A 16379-nucleotide genomic window follows, 5' to 3' on the forward strand; every position below is an offset into this window, starting at 1 on the left:
TGAGCAGCATTGCTCATCCTTAAAGCCAATAGCCACTGGGCCTGGAAGTAAGGATCACCTTAGTTGGTCTCACTCCACATCTTTCATGTATGATTATTGTGCACTACAGCCAGAGATTTTGATGCAGCACAGACATGTTATGGCTGGGTTGTATCACAGGTATTGTCATGGACTGCTAGCTATGATGAAAAGTAATCAGGCCCAGGCTCTCTCTCTTCACTACTCCTAATCATCTGGCCAAAGAAGGTGTTAAGTGTGATTAAATCATAATCATAGTCCTCCCACAGCCACTTTCAAGGAAACAGCTCCTACCAACACTTTGGCACCACTATGGACAATAGTTTAACAGCAGACAAATGAGACAACAAAGCTGGTTTCCCCTTGCCCATGCCCTTCAACTGACGATCAATTTGTAGATGCAACCGAGTCCCTAGGGCTGCCTACTTAATCCGCTTGAAACATATCATAAGAGGAGAGGAGAATGTGTGTGATGGAATTGTCACTCTAGTTAGGTCATTGCAAAACCAGAACAAATGTGGGCATTATGCCAACCTCCTCCCAGCAACCCCAACACAAAGGAGAGGGAGACTGTCTGGCTGGCTATACAGCAGACCCAGAACAAGCAGTGCCACCACACATCTGGGCAGTGCGAGTGTGAGTCCTGGGATGGCTATGTCACACCGAGGGTACAGACACTGACAAGTATAGACACAGTAAATAGATTAGGTTTATTAAGACTTTTAATATCACTCACACCCCTATACATCCAGAAGCCCAGCCTAAAGTGACAGCTCCATTTTCACACCCATCTTGCTTTGATATGGGGTCAGCATTGGGCGAGCTTCCTCCTTCAGGAACCTCGCCACCTGCTCAAGGCGAAAGAGGAAGGAAAGGTTAGAAAAAGAAATGGGTTCCTCTCTGTGCTTCATTCAGCTCCAGCTTGTGGCCCCAGGGTCTCAGTCTCACAGATGCACCCAGCACATCAAGGATCGAAGACTATGGGGGAGATAGAAGGCAACTGAGATGGACAGAAAAGGGAAGGAATGCCTTATGTAGCTAAGAAAATGGTAACCCTTCCTTCCTTTAGAAGAATGGGCAGAGATCCAATCCTTTAATGGAAGGGGCAGAGATACAGAAAGCGGATTGTCTCAGACATATAAAGGGACATGGTTTGGATAATTTATGGCATGATGCCCCATAACATCTTAAGCTGCTTCCCGCAACCTCACCTGCTGGGAAGCACGTCCAGTGAAGGAGGTGGGCTCCAAGAGGCTCTCCAGTTGTCCCTGGATGGGGCTGAAGTAGGGGTCAGCACGGATCCGAGCAATGAGGTCATTATCCCCCCCTTCCTGTTTCACAACAGCAGCTGCCTGCTGGGAAAGAATGCGTATCTTCTCATGGCAATCCTAGGGGGAAGAGAGCCATCATCACATTACTGACAGCACACCTCAAGCCAGCTGACTCACTGGTGCATGGAGGGTAGAGGTGGGTCAAAGGCTGTTGTATCGCATAGCATAGGAATGAAACAGCTAAAGTTTGTATCATAGCTATTTGAGGCCCATCACCATATCATCACAGCACAGCGTGCACAGGCATGTGCTGCATGGTGCATCCTTTAAATTTCCCCCCCTGAGATTAAGGGTCTGAATTATAAATACATTCCTTGTTTAATTACACTACACCCACAAAATAAGATGGTGGAACTCTTTCCACTTCCTCAAGCCCTTCCTTGGGGACACACTGTGGGATACTTTTAGTAATTCTAACCCATCTATGATCTGTTGCTGGAAAATCATCATGCCTGTTCCCAAAGCATTCTATAAACTGGGCATGCAGGAATTCCTTATCCACCACTAATTGCCCCTGAGGTGCAGGGTACATTGCAGGAGTTGAACAGCACAAAACATTCACAAGTTTGGAAAGGAAGAGAAGAAAACTGTCCAGCTTAGCAAGCAGGGAGAACGTAGTTACCCGAAGTGAGTCAAGGTTTATTTGGGAAAAAACAAGGGCCCAAAATATCCCCTCCCAAGGAAAATCCTACAGGATTGGGCACTGGGGGAGGTAACAGCCATAAGGATTTCCTTAAAGAGCTGCCCCTGAATGGAAAAGGCTGTGCCAGCCAGTCTCCAAACCTCGGGAAACCAATGGCAGGCAGGGGTGTCTGCATAAAGATCCTGTACCTCCACACTGATCCCTGATCCCCACCCATGTAGCTCCACTGGAGCCATGTCAACAGAGACTCCACCGGCTGTGCTTTCCCAGAACCCTAAAATGCATTATTTTTTATTAATGCCCTTCCCACCCCCATGCTGCCAATGGCCCACTTGCTCCTCCAGTGGACCGCTCAGTTCCCCACCGCAGATCTATAGAGCACTCTCTATGGGGTCCAGAGGTGAGGGTGATGGTGCCAGCACCATGTAAGCAAATGAGTCCACATCCCCTAGCTTGGAAAGAGAAGATCACCCTTGGTAGGATCTGTGGGAGACCATTTGGATTAAAAATAGCACAAAAACAGAACAAGTTAAAGTTAGTCAAAGGAGTTAATGGGAACAACAGGAAATTTTATTATAACTGTATCTAACTATAACTAACTAAATAATACTAGAGAGAAGGAAGGCTCTCTAATAAATAAGAATAAAGTTAACTCCAAGGGTATGTCTACACTGCAATTAAAAACCCAGGGCTGGCCCATGTCAGTTGACTCAGGCTTGCAGGGCTGTCTAATTGCAGTGTAGATGTTTGAACTTTGCCTGGAACCTGGGTTCTAGGACCCTGCCGGGAGGGAGGGTCCCAGAGCCTGGGTTCTAGCCAGAGCCCAGATGTCTACATTGCAATTAAACAGCCTCTTAAGGGAATTAAGTTACCAAATTTAAGTTACAAAAAGCAAGTACACTGGCCCAAGCTATACTGGAGGGGAGGAGTGTTCAGGAGTGTCTAAGTGAGTTAGGAACACAAGTTCCATTGAAAGCTCCGAACTCACTTAAACAACCTGAAAATCCCACCCATTGTTACCAACCTGCAAATCTAATTTCTGTCAATAATAAAATGATGAAACTAATATTTAGGGGGAAATTACTGTCTATAGGCAATTGGAAATATAGGCAGCATGAATTTATTAAGAATGAATCCTACCAAGCAAGCTGATTACCTGATTTAGACTGAACTACCAAAGCTAGTGATGATGGGAACACACAGTCCTGGTGCTTGGATTGTATTAGAATATTCAGTAACACTCGCTGTGAGACAGAGACTCAAATCAAATGGGTCTGATATGAAGCCTGTCTCCTAGATTAAAAACTGGAGGAAGGATCATAAAGAGTAATGAAAAAAGCACATATTGATTTTGTGGGACAGGTAGCTAGTGAGGTGTCACCTGGATGGGCATTCAGTACAGCCTTATTTAGCATCTTCATTATAGCAGTGATTTCCCCCAGTGTTTTCATATACAAAAGATATTCAATTTGTCAAACTTGTTCCATTAACAATCATCCATCCTGCACTAGGTGCCTTTGCAACAAACAATTAAGAATTACAATCTGCTGTCATAATCTAATGTAATAAATAATGGACAGCTCGCTATATCGTAGGTGGATAGATATCTCCCCCACAGAGCTTCTAACAATGAATAAGAATCCCCCCCAAGCTGCTCCCTTCCCAAACGACTGGGAGAAGACTGGCCCTGCAGCATAATCATAAGATTAACAGCTCTGGGCTCTGGTAGACCAAGGAGTCGACAAGGGAGAGAGGGAAAATAATTCCGAACTTTTATATACCCCCATTCCTCAAGAGTATGATGCCTGGCAGTGAGCATCAGACCCTCCTAATTGGGTACATACCTGGCGATTACCCCCTGCTTTCACCATGGCCATGATGATATTCTCTGTGGCCATGAAGGGCAGCTCCTGTCGTATCCGCCTCTCAATCACCTAAAAAACCGAAAAGAAACAGGCACTACCACACTGGAGTGGACAATCAGTAGATCTGATCAGGTATTTCCTACCGTACCCCTGCCCCATGATGCCCCAAATTGTACAATGGGGAAAAACAAAACAAAAGACACCTTTTCCAGACCCAGTCTAGAAATAAACATAGTAAGACTGAAATGTTGAAATTTTATCCTAGCTAATGTTACTGCAGGTGTGAGTCACATTCATGTAATTGCCTACACTTTCTTGAATCTTAGTAAGGGTTGGTTCAACCATATCCTGTGCAGCAAGTTCCACAAGTTAGTCATATACCTCAGAAAACAGTATTTTCTTTGATCTGTTTTAAGTTTGTTGCATTTTAATTTCTTCAAGAGCCCTCTGATTTTTGTATTGCAAAGAAAAGTGCCATGGTGAGAAACTGGACAGCTTGGCTCTGCAGCCCTTAGGAATATTCACTGAGCCAGCAGATAAAAATTCAGTGCTCTGAGTGGGATGGCTTCTTCTGCAGGCCCGCAGTGCTAACGCGGATTCAGGACTGCATGCAAGTTCTGTTACTTTACCTTGGGATACACCACAAATCCTTCCGAGATATTCTGCAGCGTGCTCAGTATGATGTCAGCTGTGAGGAAAGCCTCAGCCAGACACACACGCCTGTGAAACAGATGTAACCAGGGTGTCTGGGTGAGCAAAAAAGAATGAGGCAGCCTAACTCAACCCCTAGTACCTGCACATGTCTCTCTAGATGGCAACTCCCCCTCCCAACAGCCAGAACTATTCCTTATAGGCACTTCCTGCTGGGATAGGCCAGAACTGGGGAAGCTAGAAGCAACCTACAGCATGTGCTGCTGGGACAGGCCAGGACAAGAAGAGCAGTGTGTTACCCTTACCCATGGCTACTGCACCATTCCCAGGTACTGCTGTTCTCCTTTTCAGAGGATCTTTACTGTGTAAAACTTTGATTATTGCCTCACTCAAAAGAGAGAAGCCAGTCTACAGCCTCTGTTGCTGGGCTCCCAATGTCCTCTAATGATGTTGTTTTTCATAAAGTGGTGTCTGCCAGCATGAGATTCAGAATTGAGGGGTGTAGATTAAAAATACCATATTCTAAATATGTCAGTGTGCTGTTCCCTACAAGCACTTTCTAAGCTCTGCATTGAGTGAGAGGAGAACATTTACCCCAAACCAGTTTAACCCTCTAGAGTCAGCCTCTTCCTTTATTTCATCAATAACTAGGGTTTCTCTGCTCACTACCCTCCCCCGGCCAGCCATGGAGCACATGGATGGACCTGTTTGCACTGTCATCCAAGGTGCGTTCAAACCACTGCACGGAGGCTGTATGGAGTGGATTCAGGACCAGAGTCATCAGGTGGCGAGCCAGGCTGCAGCAGCGCTCTGAACGCATTGGATTCCTCTTGTAAGGCATGGCGCTGGAACCTGCAGGCAAGAAAAATATGGGGTGGTAAAAGAGAAGATGATAAAAAGAGGTCAGGAGACAAAACACACAGAAGAGGAGAAATCAAAGATACTGGCCTTCCCAAGAGGAAAAAAAAAAATCCATCGTTCACTTTTCAGTCTGATTCATACTATGCAGAGACACAAGGTGGGAGAGGCAATATCTTTTATTGGACCAACTTGTATGGTGAAAGAGAGACACTTTCGAGCTTATACTGAGCTCTTCAAGCTCGAAAACTTGTCTCTCTCTCACCAATAGAAGTTGGTCCAATAAAAGATATTGCTTCACCCACCTTGTCTCTCTAATATTCTGGGACCAGCACTGCATCATACTATGCAAGTCTTTTCGAAACCACCTCCCCGCCCACTGAACCAGAACTGTATCTGTACTTGCAGGGAAGAAAGTGGGGGCCTTAACTCCTAACTCTGCAAGATTACTTTATCAATATAAAAGAAAGAAATGAGGCTGAGCTACTTTAATGTGCTGTATTTCGCACTTCTGCTCAGTGGCCTACCCATGAAAGTTAGCAACCTGCAGCGACAGTGACTGAAAGTCTGAGGGTTCAATATTTAAAAAGTGACCTGTCAATATTTAAAAAGCCTGTCACTCTAGTATGGCTGAGGTAACTGACATGGGTGAGGATCAAAAATGCTGACTCATCCTACAACACCAACTTGGGTGACCGGGCCTTCTCAGTTCTGGCTTCACAGGTCTGGAATTCTCTCCCCTTCTCTATATAGATCACAGCTACATCAGGGACCTCTTTCAGTACAAGGCTCCAGCCTGGTTTTACTCTTCCAAGTTTGTTAATATACAAATGACAGCAATACTGAGCCAATTAACTTTAATGGGAGTGGAAAGTGCACCGCCCCTTTCAGAATCAGTCCCTTATCTATGCTGGGGTGGGGAGCAAGCGCATTATTATTTCTGCACTTTGACTTATTTGGGACAAAATTGGATTTTGTTTGTTAATGAATCGTTAGACCTAAAGCGTGCAGGCACAGATAAATTAAAAAAAATAAACTTTTTAATTAAAAGCAATTTATGCCAGTGACATCACTATTGTTGCTGGGAAGAAGGTGCTGGTGAGGAGATCACAAGGCAAATGAAAAGATAAGCTAACTGGAACACGCATCATGAACCAATGTCTGCCACCCTTACCAATCTGGTCTGTCTCGAAAGGCTCCTCTATCTCCTTGAGGTTGGCCAGAAGGCGGATGTCAGTACAGATCTAAGAAACAGCAACAAGAGCAAATGAACAAAGCTGTTCTCACAGGTACTAGGTAGTATGCCTGGGGACACTGTGTGTCTATGTCCATGGAGTAGCTTGGGGGAAGAGAGAATAATTCCCTTCAAAAAGTGAGCAACTCCAAAATTAAGGCTTTAGCCTTAATATGAAAAAATTAAGGTTCAATCTATATTACAAATTAATCACATCTGTATCCACATTACACAACCAGAGAGCTGCAATCAGGTTTCTTGACAGGGTAGCACCTCAGAAAAGATAGAGGCCAATTTCCACCGGGGATGCAATTTTTCTGAAACTTACTGATTTATACTTAAAGAGCTCAAATCAAAAGAATGGGGAAGAGGGAAGGGATGTTTGTCCTACTGAGATATGACAGGATTCCATGAACAGCCAAGGGAGAGAAGATAAATTAGTAAACTTTGATACACCATTTAAGTATACATTGTACTTAAACACTGAAATGTTCACTGACCAGAGAACATAGTCTAAATAAGACCACAGGTCGGAAGTGCAGGCAAGGGAGGGTGTGGGGATAATAAAAGAGAGGAAAAATCCCACAACGACTTACCTTCATGAGGAACGTACTGGGGGAGAAAATGGTGAGATTTTAAAATATGTTCCATTAGGGAGGGCATTTATTCTAACTGGATTAGCTTTAACACAAATTTGATTGCTATCTTGCGTGGGATCTCCCCCCATAGGTTCTTTCTACGTGAATTCATTTTAATTGCCCTTTGCACCACCCTCAAGTAAGAAATCAGGTATGGGATCTCTCCCGGTGCTCTGATATCTGAGACAAAACATCCAGTGAAGAATTAGTCTGGTAGAGCAGAGAACAGTTAAGCACTCAACTCCAACTCATGTTTCCTGCGGAAAGTGTTCTGCACCAGGATCTCCCTCCCCAACCTCCTCAGATTGACAATGTTTCCTTTCCCCTTCCATACTGAGTTTGGAGACAGGGACCTCACCTTGTGTATGGATGCCCCTAGACTGGCTAGCACAGATAGGACTTCAACATCCACTTTGCGGCTGTAGGTCTGCCCTGTGACGAGATAAGCTCTGGAAACAAAAACAAAGATAAAGCCCTCCGGACACTAGCACCATTAAAATAGGACTGAGTATGCGCTCTGCAGGGGCACCATGCTGCAGAGCTCTGCCTGGCTAACACCTGCAATACTTCAGTTGACTTTCTGGCTTCTCATTCACACTAGTGGGACACTTGATTCACGCTCCTGTGCTCCTTAGGCTGGCATGCAGGCATGTAGAGACAGGGGAGGAAGAACAGTAGACCATACTTTGACAGGGTGAAAAAAGTGTAAGGGAGAGAAGTAGAAACAGAGACCTAGCAGAGAAGTGGAGTTTCCTTCACAGAGCTGCATTGTGGAGTGTGGGTTGGAAAGGAACAGAACCAGGTGAAAGTGCTTTCTAAATGTGAGCCCAACAGAGTGGAAATTAGTTAGCTGGATAGAAGAACTTGTGTCGCTGCGGACAGCGGGAGAAGGTGTCAGGCTATTAATTCTCCTCAGCATATTTTAGAGTTCAAGGTAAGCAAGCTTTTTACTTACCGCTTAAATCCCGCCTTCACTGTCACCAGCCTGTCCAGCTCCTCCACCTCAGGAGAAAAACAGATAGGAACCTCAGAACATAATGACTGAAGTGTCAAACATGCAGGGCTAAGGGATACTGATAGAGGACAAAAATGTAAAGGCTTCAACTCCCCCCCACCCTTCTGAACACACTAAGAGCTCTGCAAGCACACCTCAACCCTGTCCTGAAACACCCCCACTATTACAATTCTGCTCTCCCAGAGCTCTGCCAATGAACCTTCATAGTGACCCACAGTGTCCATGCTTATTCGACCCCAGACCCTCTCCACCCCCACAAGTCATCTTCTCAACCCGCTTACTGGGAATTTTGATCCCTGGATTGATGACTCACTTTATCATGATCTCCCTCAAACAGCTGCAAGAAGCTGGCCTGGGTGCCAGTGGTGCCTTTCACACCACGAAATCGCAAGTCGTCTCGAGCCCGCTCCAGGTTCCGCAGGTCCATGCACAGGTCCTGGATCCACAGGCAGCAGCGTTTCCCCACTGTGGTTAGCTGTGCAGGCCTGAGAGTAAGCAAGGCAGATTGTCATTGTGTCACCACCTGCACACAGACTTCGCACAGCCTCGCTAGGAAGGCAGGCACTCAGATATCACTGTAACGAGAACCATCACGACTCCTTCCTTTCGAATCTGAAGGGTCGGAGAGAAGAGACAGTAATGAAGGAGCTGAAAGGCCCAGTTTATGGCGAAGAGATTTAAAAGCTAAATATACAGACATCTGGGAGCCACGAGGGGAAAGGAGCTGCAAAGCTATGCCACACCATGTCCCACCTCCTGAAACACACAACCATCAGCAAGTGAATAGCTTCTTTAAATCTAATATTCATCAGATCTTATTCCACAACTCTTTAAATTTAATACCATTAAGGATGCTGGTCCACCTCCAGACTTCCTGTAACATCCTAAAAAGCAGAAGCGGTCAGACAGTCCTCTTGCAGCCAAAATGGCTGACCAGGGAGAGACCACCCCTCTGAGACAAGATGAAATTGTGGACTAGCTAAAACAAATTGAGTGAACACACTATTTTAAGAAACCTATCTGAAGCTGTAAGTGAGATCAAATATGTTACTAGCACACATCAAGCTAATTTGCAAAGCTTGGCATTAAGGCTAGAGGAAGCTAGAATCTCCTTGCTAGAAGACACAGTCTGTACAACTATAACCCAAAGCAACAGGAAAAAACTATTAACACACTGCAAGTAAGGTTAATTATCTCAAGGGAAGATCAAGGAGAAAATCCTGAGAATTGTAGGTTTCCCACAAGGGCTGAAAAAGGGAGGCCTGTGGAATTTTTACCCACCATGCTACCAGTGCTTCTCTCTCTTCTTCCTGATCAGAAACCCTCTCCAAATGCAAAGCCCCAAGCCAGAATTGTAAGATTTTAAACATGCAATATTAAGGAACTCATTCTTAAAAAAAGCCTCTGAACTGAAAAACCTAATGTGAAAGTGACATAGGCTGATGATCTTCCTGGATTACACCAAGGACATGGTGGAAAAAAGGACTACATTCAGTAGATCAAGGGCACTAGCCAAAGGATTGGGTTTGGACTACTTCATCTTCTTCCGGGCTACTTTCAACATTAAAAGGGAAGATAAGATGCTTAGTTTTGTGACAGCAGAAGCAGCTGACAGGTATCTGATCCCACTATACGCCATAGAAGACACAGCCAGGATGCAATAAAACAACATTACCAGATCAGTTACTGCAGAGTTGGAATTCAGTTCTCAATCTAACAAACCGTACAGGGCAAATCCACCATTTTATCTCCTCCTTCCCTGGTGTCACTTCTTTGATGTTCCCTGGTTTCACAGGGGAACAGCTGGGGAGCAAGATGGTGGGAACAAGGATCTCATCTTTGACTAAATTATGCCCCTGCTGGCCCTCCAGCTGGATTCAGGAAGCAGCTGGGTTCCAGCTGCTGCTGTTGGGAAGTTGGAGTGCTACAATAGGGACACACCTGTTTTGCCTGCATCTACCCTACCCCCCTGTCCCTCATGATTCCAGTGCACTGGGGTACACCCACCTCTGAGACTCCAAGTAAACGACTTCACCAGATGCAGGAACTCTTTACACTTGTGGATTGGCAAGGCTCAACAGAGACATATGATTTTGTTTTCTATTAGAGGCACTTTCCCTCCCTCTGGAACTTTTTCCAACCCCCCCTTCCCTCAACAATTTTACTTTCTTTCATCCCCATCTAATTTTCTGTATTTCAGGTTTATAGTAAATCTGGAAATATTCAATCCATTTCCCCTAAACCTACACTTGTGAGAGATTCCAGATCTAAACAATGTAATGAAGATTTCAGTTTAATGATGAATCTTTTCAATTCCCCTACTGTAAAGAAATGTGATCTTCTAAAATGCTATCCAAGAATAGATTATTGCTGGGTATGATTTACCAAATTATTGATAATGTGTTAGTATGAGTGTCAGTTTTTTCAGTAATATTAGTTCAGGTTCTTTTCTTTAGTTTTTATTTTTGGAAAATGAGTTGAAATACATGTTATGCTGATTTACATTGCTGATGTAATTAACTATTGGGCAATGGAATTCACACTATAATCCAACATGGACAAAGCTATAGTGGGAAAAGTTTAAGTAGAACTGTCCTGCTAATGAACTCATCTGCAGATAATCCAGATATGTCAGAATATGATTATTTAAACAATTTGTATAACTTTCTTATATATCTACTATAGACTTGTTAAGTTTAGATGCTAACCTTCTTCCCCCAGAAACCATGCCCTCCCTTGAGATGAAATATTTCTTCTTTAAAAGAATTAGAGAGAATCCGGTTATATCCTGAGTATTTTTTTTTTTTTTTTTTTGGTTTGTTTTTTTTGTTGGAGGCAGGGAGGGTTAAGTGAGTGACAAGGCCACCCCCTTGTAATCCTCCTGGACTTATTCAAACTGAAACAGGACCTAAGTTACGTATTTTTTTAAGTGAACCTTGGAAAACATTGATCACTTCATTTCTTTTTCTCAGTTTTTCTATCTCTTAGCTTTCCTGATCTGTCTCACCCGGTCCCCTTTCCATTCCCTTTCATGTTCCTGGTGCGGTGAGGGGAACTCAGATATAACTTTCCTACATCTGGAATTAACAATAGCCCAAGCAACAACACTATTCGGGCCCCCGATAGAGAGATATTTGACCTAAAAGCATTCTTTGTGGCTAATATTATATATTGTGTTTCTTGGAACATCAAAAGGGTCAGTCATCCATTAAAAAGAAAAAGAATTATCACTCATTCAAAAACAATGAAAGCAGATATTATCTTCCTATAGAAAACCCACCTTAATGGCTTGGAGGCAAAGAAATTTAGGAGAGAATGGATGTTTAACAATTTCTCCTCCACAGTCAAAGGCCTAGCAATAGTGTTTCACAAAAGACTCAATTTACAAATTCTAGATGTAAATAAAGATGAGGAAAGTAGATTTTTGGTGGTGAAGGCTATGATCTCTGACTCTCTATATATACACCCTAATTATTGTATGATTATTTATATGGACCAAATAAAGATGATCCAAATGTTTTTAAACAAGTTTTTTCCAAAATTAATTAATATCCCACTAGAATCAATCATCATAGCAGGAGATTTTAATGAGCTGTCGGACACTTTTTTAGATAAGTGAGGCCAGCCCGAGCATATACAATCACATACTAGAAACATTACAGAAGATTATATGGAAGAATTGGGGTTAAAAGATGTATGTTGGTTGCAGAATGCCAAAATGAAGGATTTTGCTTTTTTCCCCCTCTCCACATTCCACATATTCACACACAGATTTCTTAATAATTTCTATGATTCTGGTGCACTCACTACTTAATAACGAAATCAAGTCTATCATGATCTCTGATCATACACCAGGGTTACTACAATCTTCCCCTCCCAACACAAACTGGACTTGTAGAAGATGGAGACTACTTTTGTCTTTTGAAAGATAGTTCTGAAAATGTTTATGTCACTGAAGAAATTTTATTTTTCAAAACAAATAACATGCCAGAGAGATCCTGATCCACCCTCAGGCCTTGGCTACACTTGCGAGTTACAGCGCTGTAAAGACTCCCCCAGCGCTGTAACTCACTCCCCGTCCACACTGGCAAGGCATTTGCAGCGCTGTATCTCTGTGGTTGCAGCGCTGCATGTACTCCACCTCTCCCAGAGGAATAGCGAGTATTGCACTGCCGCTGCAGCGCCAGTGTGGCCGCCCAATGCACTGTGAATGGCCTCCAAAATTATTCAGCAGTATCCCACAATGCCTGTTCTAGCCACTCTGGTCATCAGTTCAAACTCTACTGCCCTGGCGTCAGGTAACCAACCATGTGACCCACCCTTTACATTCCCCAGGAATTTTAAAAATCCCCTTCCTGTTTGCTCAGTCCGGCGTGGTGTGGAGTGCTATCAGCGAATCTTTCCAGGTGACCATGCCTCCACGCGCCAAGCGAGCCCCAGCATGGAGCACTGGCGAGTTGCTGGACCTCATCAGTGTTTGGGGGGAGGAAGCTGTACAGTCCCAGCTGCACTCCAGCCGTAGGAATTACGATACCTTCGGGAAGGTATCAAAGGACATGATGGAAAGGGGCCATGACTGGGATGCCCTGCAGTGCAGGATTAAAGTGAAGGAGCTGCGGAGTGCTACTGCAAAGCCCACGACGCAGCCGCTTGGGTGCTCCCCCCGCAACCTGCCGATTCTACAAAGAGCTGGATGCGATACTTGGGATTAACCCCACCTCCACTCCGAGCACCACCATGGACACTTCAGAGCCGGTGGGGGGGGGGGAAGCGGGGGGGAGAGGAGGAGGAAGAAAACGGGAGTGATGGTGGTGAGCCGGATGGAGACAACCCGGAATCCCTGGACCCATGCAGCCAGGAGCTCTTCTTGAGCCAGGAGGAAGGTAGCCAGTCGCAGCGGCCGGTACTTGGTGGAGGACAAACAGAAGAGCAGGTTCCCGGTAAGCGTTTTTTTTTTTTTTTCCAGGAAGCAATTTTTTTCAGTGCGGGCTCTTTGGGAGAGGAGGGTTAGGCATGCATGCCTAGATGCGGAATAGTGCATTGATATGGTTTATCACATCGCAGTAATCGGCCTCGGTAATCTCCTCAAATGTCTCATCCAGAACACGTGCAATGCGCTTGCACAGGTTTATCGGGAGAGCCACCATGGTCCTTGTCCCAGCCAGGTTAACGTGTCCGCGCCACTGTGCCGTGAGGGGCGGGGGGACCATTGCTGCACACAGGCAAGCTGCATATGGGCCAGGGCGGAAGCCGCATTGCAGTAGAAGACCCTCCCTTGCTTCCCAGGTCACCCTCAGTAGCGAGATAGCGCCCAGGACGAACTCCTGTGGAAAATGTTGGGACAGTGTTCAGTGTAGGTGCCCCCTGAAGCTGTTGGCTCTCCCCAAGGCACAGAAACCCAGAGGACAGTGCAGCCCTGAAACAATCAGTCCCCATTAGTCACCATTTTGAGGCTCCCGTGGGATGTGTGCGCTCTGTTTCAGATGGGAAAATTATGCTATTGTGTAGACCCTGTGTGTTTTCTACTCCTTAAGTGCGGGGGGAATCATTACTCTGTCTGGTATAAACAATGCTGCCTCTGTTAAATGTTGCATTTTGCCTATACAGCTGCATCAACCTTGAGACCTCAGCCGTCCTTCTTATCACCTGCTCAGAGACTGCAAAGACTCAGAAAGAGAACGCGAAAAAGCAAAAAAGACATGCTGCAAGAAGTGATGCGGCAATCTATTAAAGAGAATGAGAAAGCACAGAACTGGAGGGAGAGAGAAAGCAGAATCCGCCAGGAAAATGCAGCACACCGGTGGCAAAGCACTGATAGGCTCATAAGCATCCTGGAGCGCCAAGCAGACGCTATCCAGGAGCTGGTAGCCATGCAGAAAGAGGAGCAGCACCGCAAACGCCACCCCCCCACACACAGCCTTGTCCCAAATCTCTTTCCGTTGTGCCCCACTGTCACCTCCAATCCACTTTCCCCAACTTCCGTGTTCTTCACGCCACCCGCTGCCTCCAACACCAGGATCTTCACCACCCAGCCCTGAAAACCACGACCGTTACCCTCTGCACTCAACCCCCATCACCATGCAGTATAGCTGTCCTGAAGTGCAGCACTCACTGCACAGCACACCGGACAGGACATACACAAATCTGTGATTGTACTGTTCCCCACTCCATCACCTTGTTTCTTTTCAATAAATATTTTTTTTTCTTTTCAATAAATGGATTTTTTGGCTTTGAAAACATTAAATTAATGGAGATATCCTATCTCCTAGAACTGGAAGGGACCTTGAAAGGTCATCGAGTCCAGCCCCCTGCCTTTGCTAGCAGGACCAAGTACTGATTTTGCCCCAGATCCCTAAGTGGCCCCCTCAAGGATTGAACTCACAACCCTGGGTTTAGCAGGCCAATGCTCAAACCTCTGAGCTATCCCTCCCCCCTATTATTATTGCATAAAGTAAAAACTCCTTAGCTCAGGAAATAAACAGGCACTGCAAGTCTGCTTAACAAACACTGATTCCTAAAGATTGGAACTACTGCACTTCACTCTCATACAGGGCACCAGATATATCACTGCTGGTTTTCAGCCTCAAATTGCTCCCTCAAGGCATCCCTAATCCTTGCAGCCCTGCGCTGGGCCCCTGTAATATAGGGTTACCATATTTCCACAAGCAAAAAAAGAGGACACTGGGGGGGGGGAGCCCCGCTCTAGCCCTGCCCGGCCCCCATCCACTCCCTCCCACTTCCCACCCCCTGATTGCCCCCCTCAGAACACCCAACCCCGCCTGCTCCTTGTTCCCTGACTGCCCCCTCCTGGGACCCCTGCCACTAACTGCCCCCTAGGACTCCACCCCCTATCTAAGCCGCCCTGCTTCTTGTCCAGACTACCCCCTCCTGAAAACCCCCTACGACCCTACCTGTCCCCTGACTGCCCCGACCCTTATCCCCAGTCCCACCCCATATTCACACCTCCGCCCCCAGACAGGCCCCCGGGGACTCCCATGCCCTATCCAACTGTTCCCCACCCCTTGACAGGACCCCCAGAACTCCTGACCTATCCAACCCCCTCTGCTACCTGCCTGCCTCAACCCCTCTCCACACTCCTGCCCCCCTGACAGCCCCCCCAGAACCCCAGTGCCATCTAACGCCACCTGCTCCCTGTCCCTGACTGTCCCAACCCCTCTCCATACCCCTGCCTCCCCTCAAACTCCTGACCCATCCAACCCCCCCTCCCTGTCCCCTGACCAGGACCGGCTTTAAAGAGCCCAGGAATCGGGCTGCACTCCGGCCGGGGTTGCGGGGCTTGGGGCCGAGCCGGAGGTGCTCGGCCGGGGCTGGGCCAGCGCGCTTGGCCAGAAACAGGGCCGGCGCTGCTGGGGCCTGAGCTGGGGCTGCTCGGCTGGAACCGGGGCCGGAGCCGCTGAGGCCGCCGGGCGCCACTCAGCCTGGGCCGGAGGGAGCCGCTTGGCCAGGGCCGCGCCTCCCCAGGGCTCTCCTCCTCGCGCCCCCCCCCCCCCAGCTTACCTGCTGCTGCCTCCTGCTTGCCCCTGCTTCTTTTCAGACTTCCCGCGAAGATCTGATTCGCAGGAAGCAGGGGAGGGGGAGGAGCAGGTGGGCGGAGTGTTCAGGGGAGTGGAGGAGGGGGAAGACAGCTGCGGGGCCGGACAGCATGGTAAGGCTACAGGGGATGGGGGGAGCCGGGAAGGGGCTTTGGGTGCCCAGCGGCACTTGGCCACCGCTTTTCTGTCTATAAATAGCCGACTGGGGGGAAATCCCGGACATTTTTAGATTTTTAAAAATCCCCCCCGGTCGGCTATTTATAGACTGAAAAGCCGGACGTGTCCGGGGAAATCCGGACATACGGTAGCCCTATGTAATAGCCCTGCTCTCTGGCTGTGCAAATTCAGCCTCCAGGTGTTGAACCTCAGAGGTCCATGCCTGAGTGAAGCTTTCACCCTTCCCTTCACAAATATTATGGAAGGCACAGCACGCAGATATAACCGTGGGGATGCTGTTTTCGGCCAAGTCCAGCTTCCCATACAGAGATCGCCAGCGGGCCTTTAAACGGCCAAAGGCACACTCCACAGTCATTCAGCACCGGCTCAGCCTGTAGTTGAAACGTTCCTTGCTGC

At 46.7% G+C, this 16379-nt stretch overlaps 1 protein-coding gene across 1 annotated transcript in view; it reads right to left on the bottom strand.

Annotated features, from left to right (window-relative positions):
* Nucleotides 1–703: 703 nt before the first annotated feature.
* ADSL (adenylosuccinate lyase) overlaps nucleotides 704–16379 on the bottom strand; it is a 46717-nt gene continuing 31041 nt past the window's right edge. Inside the window, exons 5-13 of the mRNA XM_034775957.1 lie at nucleotides 8567–8738; nucleotides 8194–8240; nucleotides 7597–7687; nucleotides 6541–6610; nucleotides 5213–5360; nucleotides 4487–4577; nucleotides 3837–3926; nucleotides 1230–1406; nucleotides 704–866 (exon numbers count right to left, since the gene is read on the bottom strand). Of these exons, the coding sequence (XP_034631848.1) occupies nucleotides 780–866; nucleotides 1230–1406; nucleotides 3837–3926; nucleotides 4487–4577; nucleotides 5213–5360; nucleotides 6541–6610; nucleotides 7597–7687; nucleotides 8194–8240; nucleotides 8567–8738 (973 nt within the window). The 3' untranslated portion in view covers nucleotides 704–779. The remainder of the gene's footprint in view (nucleotides 867–1229; nucleotides 1407–3836; nucleotides 3927–4486; nucleotides 4578–5212; nucleotides 5361–6540; nucleotides 6611–7596; nucleotides 7688–8193; nucleotides 8241–8566; nucleotides 8739–16379) is intronic.

The sequence above is a fragment of the Trachemys scripta genome, chromosome 1 (assembly GCF_013100865.1).
Source record: "Trachemys scripta elegans isolate TJP31775 chromosome 1, CAS_Tse_1.0, whole genome shotgun sequence".
NCBI lineage: Eukaryota > Metazoa > Chordata > Testudines > Emydidae > Trachemys > Trachemys scripta.